The 9,359-nt window shown below is 35.6% G+C and overlaps 1 protein-coding gene and 1 long non-coding RNA gene across 2 annotated transcripts in view; one reads left to right on the top strand and one right to left on the bottom strand.

Annotated features, from left to right (window-relative positions):
* The window catches only part of LOC124416792, a 63,985-nt gene extending 54,710 nt beyond the window's left edge, over positions 1 to 9,275 (bottom strand). The window contains exon 1 of the long non-coding RNA XR_006930810.1: positions 9,129 to 9,275. This is a non-coding gene — a long non-coding RNA (uncharacterized LOC124416792). The remainder of the gene's footprint in view (positions 1 to 9,128) is intronic.
* LOC124416782 lies at positions 1,771 to 8,409 on the top strand. The gene is made up of 12 exons (XM_046898112.1): positions 1,771 to 2,023; positions 2,127 to 2,233; positions 2,885 to 3,116; positions 3,341 to 3,467; positions 3,572 to 3,828; positions 3,916 to 4,062; positions 4,157 to 4,345; positions 4,735 to 4,901; positions 7,333 to 7,419; positions 7,508 to 7,585; positions 7,904 to 7,992; positions 8,203 to 8,409. The coding sequence occupies exons 2-12, from the start codon at positions 2,215 to 2,217 to the stop codon at positions 8,401 to 8,403; spliced, it is 1,593 nt and encodes a 530-aa protein (XP_046754068.1). The 5' UTR covers positions 1,771 to 2,023; positions 2,127 to 2,214; the 3' UTR covers positions 8,404 to 8,409.
* Positions 9,276 to 9,359: the final 84 nt, after the last annotated feature.

The following is a 9,359-nucleotide window of genomic DNA, read 5'->3' as shown; positions in this document are numbered from 1 at the left end:
AAAGAACTTTGCGAAGAAATGGTATGATAAAGTGTTTTAAATATTCCAAGAATCGAGGAATCCTGTATAAAAGTGAATTTTTTTAACGATGTATAAACGAATTGAGAATTATTAACCGCGGGTCGGTTAACTTTTCCTAGTGTAAAAAAATATCATGTCGTCATTTACATTACATATACGTATGTATTATTATAAAATTTTATTATTATTATTGTTATTATTATTATATATATATATATACATCTGTGTATATATTTTATGTGCAATGTACTATCTATATGCAACAGGACCATCTAGGCCCACAAGTGCCTTCCTTTGAAACTGTATAAAAGGAAAAACGAAATACGAACTTATATATATATATATAATAATCATCCGCTACTGTATACGATATTTATAAATAAGAACGATTAAATTCAAGTTTTCCAAGGCTTGTAAAAAAATTGAATATACATGTAATAAACACCGATATTTGTATGTGCGATATAATATGAATCGATACCAGTTATACTATTTAACTGTAAGTATGTATGTGCAATTAATTATATATACCGTTCAAACGAAACCGGTGAACTATAATAGAGTGTAAATAAAAATTTATATACATATATAATGTGTATAATAGAAGTATTTGGAGAACGTATAATTTTTTCGTGTGACAAGGGTCCTTTAATAATATTAATTGAAAAAAAAAGAACAAAAATAAATATTAATAATATTATTTTCAACCCGAAACTTAGTCAATATTTATTCTTATATATATAAAAAAAAAAAAAAAAACACGTACATGTCGTATGGAAAACATGGCAATAGCCTAATTTTTAATTAGTATGTATAATCTAGGGTATATGTATATCATGATATACATATACAATATACATACATACTGTATACATATAATGTATCATGTATTTATAATAGTCATTCCCCCGACAGAGAAAAATGATAATTTTACAACCGATTGTTATTAAAATGTTAATGTAGTAATTCTGCAATACGTATTATGTGCATAACTATGTACACCATACATAAAAAAAAAAAACTATGAAACAAATAAAAAAAAAGAAATCAATTACCACCATTACGGAGGAAAACAATATCAATATATTCCAAATATATATACACATATACGTACATGCATGCGCGACAGAAATTTTTGTTTTTAATAAACAAAATACGAAAAACTACAACTAGCAATGAATGTTGTTTCATAATTCATAATTTTCCCTATAATCATGCGATTCCCGTACATCGTTTTGTATCTCACAGTTACCGACGATTATAGAATATATTAAAATCCAAGAAGATATCTGTGGTATATTGTCTTTTGAAAAGTTTCCTCGCCCTTCCGGCCCAAAATAAATTAACAAACAACATATTAAATTGTAAATCGGTATAAAACGATGAATCTATCTACTCAGAAATGTATAAATAAAAAATATATCGATTCGTTTTCGTTGAAAATTTTGTTACTTTGTTGTTAATGATACAGCTGATCTAATAAATGTTCACATATATACATGTGTACAACGAGAAGTCAGCTGAATCGACTCTGCCATGTAGCGCACGAGGAATATATTTTAATTGCAGTGAAAAAACAGAGACGATACGAATAAAACGAGGATGAGAAAAGAAAAAAAAAAAAAAAACGATCTGCGCGAAACTTCTCGAACTGTGGGCGTTGTATCTTGTATTTGAGAGTCAAAGAAGAAGAAGAAGAATGACAAAAAAAAAAAAAAAGAGAAAAGAAAACCAACAACAACAACATACACGTTATAACCTAACAATTTATCCACACCTAACGTATGAAGAATAGAAATGAAATTTCGAATCATCGAATCCCTCGGAATCGCGACGATTTTTTAAATGACAAGACAAATCGGACCGATTCGCCGCGTTATTTTGACTAATTAAAGAATTGTAGATCGTCCCCTCAACTGTTACTCAACAACCTTTTTCTGCAGCGGTCAACAGTCTTTTCGAAAGACGGGAATACACTCATGCAACGACTTTCATCGGACGGGTAAAACATTATGTACTATACGTATATATTATACATATGTGATCTAAATACATAAGTGTTTGTATAAACACATATATACTTTCTCATTGCGAAATGCTGACAGTGAGAATATCGACGCCGCACTGCAACTTTGACGCCGGGCTAGAAGGTAGCATTATAGGTGCATTTTTCCCTGCTTTGTGATCAACGCCATGATTAACAAGTCGAAACGTAAGTAACCTACGCGAATCGCAATTAGTTTATAACGAAAGATAAACAATATACGAATTTTTTTGTCCCTTTAATATCGATCAAGAGATTTTCGATCAGACCAGAACAAAATTATAAAATTCAAATTTGACAAATTTGACAAATTTGACAAATTTGACGGATAAAATTTTATCCTCAGTTGAACACGTTTAGTTATTAATCTTAACAATAATTACACGTAGTTACTTGTTAATATCTTTCAAGTGCATTATGAGGGTAAAATATCATTTGTAATAGCGTATAACGTAGATAGTGTGAAATCAGCTCGACGTCAACAAGTTGTTAACTCCTTCTTTGCACCAGTGTATAACGTATATTGTAAGACACAATGAGGCTTTATTCGAACCGTAAATGCGGCTCGTCTGCAGGTGTTAACGAGGTGCAAACAACTCGCGATAATCGAAAAGGCACGAAACAATCAAGCTTATCAGCCACCGTTTTTTGCTCTACATTATTACGGCTCGTCAATAATTTTTATTACATACGTCGCCGTAGCAATGCGCCCTAAATTTCACGTATAATGAAAAATGACGAAAACTTTGTTGAATTTGGGCGGAAAAAAAAAACAAAAATAAAAAAAATAAAATGTATATATATCATCTGCACCTCAAGATGGATACGAGGAGGGAAAACCGCTTCTGGTTTTGTCGCTGGATTCGGAAAACCTGAGACTATATCAACCCGAATGTGAAACAGCGGTGACGAAAGGAGCTGCAAATTATCTGGGCCGATGGCCAGGCCACGTATTTGCAGCGTTCGTTTCTGGTTTTCTTGTTATCACGACTTTTGTACTCCTCGGAATTGTCACGGCGATGTTCACGATAACGCCGAATGAAAAATGCCGGTAAGGATGAGACGTGGAATAGGAAAGGCAGATTAAGGAAAGAAAATAAATCTGCGATTTTGATAATCGATGATTGTAAAGTTTTGTAAAAGTTTTGACTTTTCAACAATTCGATAATTAATCAAAGTATTATATATTGCCTACAACTGGAGCAGCGATAATATAATAAATGTTTTTGAAATCGCAACTGTAAGACTGTAAAAAAAAAAATATCGTTTATTCAGAATATCGAGAAACAGCGAAGTCGACGAAGTGCCTAACGTTTATTTCATAAAACACGAAAATCGCACGTGGAATACAAGGGAATTATGTTACATAGAGAACACAGCTCGAACTCACGAGAATCTCAGTGTAAGTAATGAACGAATTACTATGTCAAAGTATAACAAAGTTATAAATATCAATTTTCATATAAATAAAATACTGAAACTAATCACGATCGATTACACACGCAGGTTTACTTGATCAACTTATCGTCTGGTAAAGAGATCGAAGAGAATTTATCCGAACCGTTGAATCAACTGCGACAAATGATTGCCGGAAGAAACCCTCGCGTGACTTCAAAATCCGTGAAGAATATTTTGAGCCGATATATAATTGAACCTCGTGTGACAAAAGGTTCTTTAGGAGATAAAAAAATGAGGGAAAAATTGACGAGCTCATTGTCTAACGTAAAGAACATCGAAGTACCGATCGGACGATTTTTCAACGGGTAATTTCTTTGAAATAATAAAATGTAAGAGCGATTTTACGCGTATTTTTGGCCGATTTTATAATTATTTTTTTTTCCAAAAACTAGATCGAGGCTTGCAAATGTCTGTAACCATCTGAGTAAAGAGATGCTTGAAATGGCAGCGAGAGCATACATGCTGTGGAATTTTCCCGGTGTAGCATTGGACCCGGCGTTTAGTCCAAACTTGGATTCGTTGAAGGAATATCTGTGCAGGTGAGTGAATATTTGCGGGTACGTTAAGGAGGCAGGATTATAGGTGAATTGGATAATCGGTTTGCACTAACGATGTCAAAATCAAATCCGAAAGGGACGATGGCGGGCGAAATACCTGCGCCGCGAAGGACAGCGTCGCTGCAATCGAGCTAAACGGAGATGTTCAGGCTGCTTCAGTTCCCTGTCAGGCTTTCATCGGCGACCTGATCCGACAAATAGCGGCAAAAGGGTCTCCGGATCAACGAAGGGTGATGCAAAAGGCGATAAACAATTTCTGCCCTAGGTGAGAATCGATGATTCGATGATATTAACGTGCAATGATTTTAAATTTCAAACCGTCAATTTGTACGTGCGTGAGCTGTGCGATTAATCGATTAATCGACGATTTCGATTCATCTTTTTCCGATAGATTGAGCAATGTTTCGATTAATCCGCTTTTCGATTAATTGGAGTAACGATTAATCGCAAAACTTGGTTAGTCGATTTATCGATTAATCGAAACTACCGCTTAGTGGATAAATCGACGATTTCGATTAATCGTTTGATTCATCGATTTATCGACGATTTCATCTAATTGGAGTGTGAAGCTACCGATTAATCGATTAATCGCAAAGCCCTAGAACGTAGAGCAAAAGTTTAATGAAAAAATGCATTTGAATCGTGAATTTGCAGATCCTCACGATGTTTGGGCGTAAAAATATTGAATCCCTTAGACGCACTGACATCATCGATGGAAAATTTAAACTGCCCTACGATACTTTCGAAAATTGAGGGTACAGAGACTAAGACTGTAAAAGAAACGCTTGCGGCAACGTCGAACAGGTCACGAGTACCTATCAGTGTATAATTTTTTTCGAAAAATTTATAAAGCGCGAAGAATAATTCTGTATTACATAATAATGTATCCACATTGTGTAAAATTCGTTAGATGATATTCATTTTAAACGTGTATGTACAAAGAAAAAAAAGAGTGTGTCACAAAGTATAAGCATATTATATATATATACATGTATAATAATTAATAGAAAACACCAATTTTTACGTTACGTATTTTTTTAAACAATTTATAGGCCACGTACGATGATATTTCACCGTTAGTACTTATTTTCATTATGAAAAGTACGGTGTTCGTAAAGCTGCAGAACTCCCGACCATACCCAAAATTCACCGACTAAAAAATAATTTGTCAATTTAATAAATATCCATCGTTTTTACGCAATCAATTATTCTCAGTCCCTACATTCTCTCTCTCTCGCTCTCTCTCTCTCTCTCTCTGTCTCTCTCTCTCTCTCTCATTTTATTTTCCGAATATGACCTACGGATTATGACGAGTGTTCCAACGGTGTACAATATCGCGGTGGCCATCTTCAAACTTGCAAAAAACAGCCAAATCGCAACGATTGCATCACCAACGTCGCAAACCAGATCCGCCATGCACAAAACCATAGAAGGAAGACTCCACGATGCTTTTTTCTAGATCCACGATAATTTTGAGTGATCAATTATCAGACAAATAAATTCATAAAATCAACATAGGTATAAAAAATTTGAACATAGAAAAAATCATTAACATCGATAAAAAAAATTAAAAATGAATCGATGAAATGTCGAACAAAACGGGTAAAAACCGCGTTTAAAAAAGCTCAAGCAAGTCATTTACACCAACGATGGCGAATCATAATTAAAATGAATCCGAGCAAATTCCAATAGCACAATAAAGAAAAAAAAATTTGAAGCACGTGTGAAAAATAATTTGACTCTCATTAAACAATAACATTGCCGGGGATTTTTCAAGCGATTTATCCTCTTCTCCTAACTTTTAATTCATCCTTAAACATGGAACAAGTTACTCAAACCTCGATTACTCACAGAAACAAGGGAGTAAAGGAGCATCACAGCCGATATAGCCGAGAGTATTGAATAGGGTGGAGAATATCCTAGACTCAGGGTAACTACTGTCCGATTAGGGGGCACAGAGCCACTGACTGTTCTTCCGTTTTCCATGAGACTGTATTCCGATCGCCCATAAAGCGCTCCGTTGTAACTCAGCACCAAAATGGAAGAAGCGAGCAAAACTGCTTGAATATTCCAGCAAAGTTCGTCGTGGTTTTTTGCGAATCGGAAGTAGGAGGCTTTTGAGGTTGACTTAAAGACGGCGCCCGAATCATTTGCTCTGGATTTCGAACCGAACGATTTTTCCTGAGGAATATTTCGAGGTGTGATAATAAGGAAAAAATTTTTTCCTGTTTCTGATATGAATTTTTATGAAAATTCATTTTACAAACGACTTACCGGAATCGGAGCGCGACCTTCAAGCGTCTGTTTAACGTTTTCATAGTGCTTTTCAGATGTGTAAATCGTATCGAGGTTCTTTTTCATTTCAGAAAGAAATTAATTGTGTATATAAAATGATATTTTTTGAGGGAAAAAATAAGTGAGATATAAAATTGACGTTGAACAGGTTAAAAAAGAAAAAAAAACTTGCCGACGTATTTTTTTTTTTTTTTTTTTTATCACAGATGTGACTCGGAGGGCCATGAACGAAGACGACCTTTTCCACTGTTCGCTTATTTTCCCCCAGCCTGTTATTTCCGCGACTAATATCACGAAGTATATCCGCGATCCATGCAGTCGAAAAAATTATCAAGTGTAGTATCATCGCGTAAATTCCTAGCCTGCAAATTAATGTGCATTGAAAGAGATAGCGGTATAATAAGAGACATTCCAGAGAGTGGGAGGGCAAGAAAAAGACTCCCGTTGATGAAAAAAAGAAGAATAAAATATAGAAATGGGCAGAGGATCGAGGAAATGCAGTCTATGTGGCATAAGCTCGTTATTTGATAAGAATAAGAAATCAGTGAGTAGTGATAAAAGCTGCTGCAGTAGGTATTATCGGCCGTCAATAATCTCTCAAAACATACGCGGGAGCGAGAAAAGCAAAGCGGAAAAGCCCGGTTCAAAATGTCGCCGAATACGAATTAGCTAATTACTCAACTCTGCGATGTTTGTTTGATAAACGTGACGAGACACGACGGAAGGAAAGGAAATAATGGGAATCCGTAATCGGAGAAAATGCAACGCAGCTGTCTCAGGATTTGTATAAGATATCACATTGCCAATCATGTGTTTTGGATAGAAATTTTTTTATTTCGCACACTTGACCCCCACCTAAAAAAAATTTTTGCATCCGTTTCAAGACTCGCTGAATGTGTATGATAATGATACGTATATTTTTTTTTTGCCTTTCGTTAAAAATAACTGTCATTCCAGCGCCTGGCAAAAATCGCATGCAACGTTTGCGACAACTATTTCCTTGGTACCTCAGCCTACGTGATACTTTTGGGCCTGATTGGAACGGTGAGTTTTAAAATTGCCAAAGCTACTATAATTAACCGTTAAAATTGCAGAGAAGAAAAATTTCTGGTTTACATTCAGGTGATAACAGGTTTCGACATTATTCGCATTATGAACTCTAAACCTCCACTTAGATGCGCTAATCGACAAAGAGGCGGAGGCGACGTCGGTAAGCCAATCAGTTTTTAATAAATCTTGCGAGGGTCTAGAATATAATATATTTTCTATTACAATGTACCTTGTTGGCAAAAATTTGAAATTCGAAATTTCAAACTTTTAGATTTAAATTTTTATCGCACCTTTATCAGACGCATAATACATTAGCTGAAGAGAAGGTAAGGCAAATCCAACTTCAGATTTAAAATTTTTTAGATCTTTTCAGCTAAATCAAATTTTGCTGTGAAAGCCTGGTTACAGATAAACCTTGAATAAAATTAAGATTTTCTAATGTTTTCTTGATTAATCTCAAATTTGATATAATCCGCAGTTCCAACCGACATCGAAAGGGACTTGAAGCTGATGACTTCGATCCTCGGAATAGAACATTACACCTTAATAATGCTAGGAGCGATAACGGTGGGTGGATTTCGATATCGCGAGGAGTTTTTCATGAAACTAGCCACTCGACGCCGGCAGATAGGCAACCGAAATTCCATTCAATCACGTTGCGCTCCAAAACGTAACTCCGGTTGCCTATCTGGTGGCGTTGAGTGGCCAGTTTCACCAAAAACACCCGGACAAGCGGGGTAAAATAAAAAATGAGAAAAGTTAATTCTTCCGTCGCAGGAATACCCGATGCTTCACACGCCGTGGCTCCTGATGCAACTTTGCGTTATACTGGTCGAGGTAATCGTATTTTTCGTGCGACTATTCCTAGACGGATTGCACGTGAAACGGGATGAAATTTTACTCGCTTTTCTCGCTGTACACAACTGGCTTCAAGTGTTTTGTCTATTCCACAGACAAGCTCGTCATCCGACCTTCTGATTTTAAATATGTATGTATATTCGTGACAAAAAAAAAAAAAAAAAAAATCACCCGAGGGTACTGCCCCAAAATAGATGGAATTTATGCTGTTATTATGTTAACCGATACTGCAGTGAGGCGTCTGTTATTTTATCTCATTAATAAATACACGTCGCTGTTAAACTGTACGAAACTGTAAACTGTCTGTCGATTGTCCAAAAATAAATTCTCTCGACTTTCCGATACTGTCAAATTCTGCCCCCGCTGAATTCCTTTTCAATGAATCGATGCTGGAAATCAATCATTCGGAACGACGGTTTCATTGTTCAGTTTCTGTCGTAGCTTACGTTTTCTTTTTTTCTTATAAAGACATAAACTGCTTTGCGATTTAACAGATCATCGTTCTATTCACGATTTTAGATAAAAATGCAACTTTCCACCGCGCGGCAATGTTAGTCATTCTGTTCGGCGGATTCTGTCCTTAGATAAATGCGATAACGTGCCTGAGTAAACAAAAGCTAAGAGACAAGTTCGAAACTTTTTCAGATTCCGTTTAAACACGCGTGAAAGCAACATCTCCAGCAGCTTCTTACTTCATGCTATTGTTTTTTCTTTCAATCCGAAACCTTGATAAAATCATCTCGAAACGGTACAAACAAACATTCCAGAATAATCCAATATCAAGGGATCCGTTTCAACGATCCTGATTATTTTTTCAGTAAACAAGGCAAGGTAATTCTACTTACCGCTTTAACGATGCGAGGAATGATTACTTCTTCCGATGTTCAGAGCGTTGCCGCTTCTTTCGACCTCCGACTTATCGGTGAGCGATGATCATCCTCTCGTTCTCACACACAATATTTTCACTAAATAAGGTACGAAAATTCCGTCCATAAAAGGCGGATAGAAATCATTAAAAACGTGCCACAATTTCACTAATTTCAACTTCACACATTCAATTTTTTCCGTTTACATTC

The sequence above is a fragment of the Diprion similis genome, chromosome 3 (assembly GCF_021155765.1).
Source record: "Diprion similis isolate iyDipSimi1 chromosome 3, iyDipSimi1.1, whole genome shotgun sequence".
Lineage (NCBI taxonomy): Eukaryota > Metazoa > Arthropoda > Insecta > Hymenoptera > Diprionidae > Diprion > Diprion similis.
The sequence above is the reverse complement of the archived record's forward strand: the minus strand, read 5'-3'. Positions and strand labels throughout refer to the sequence as shown.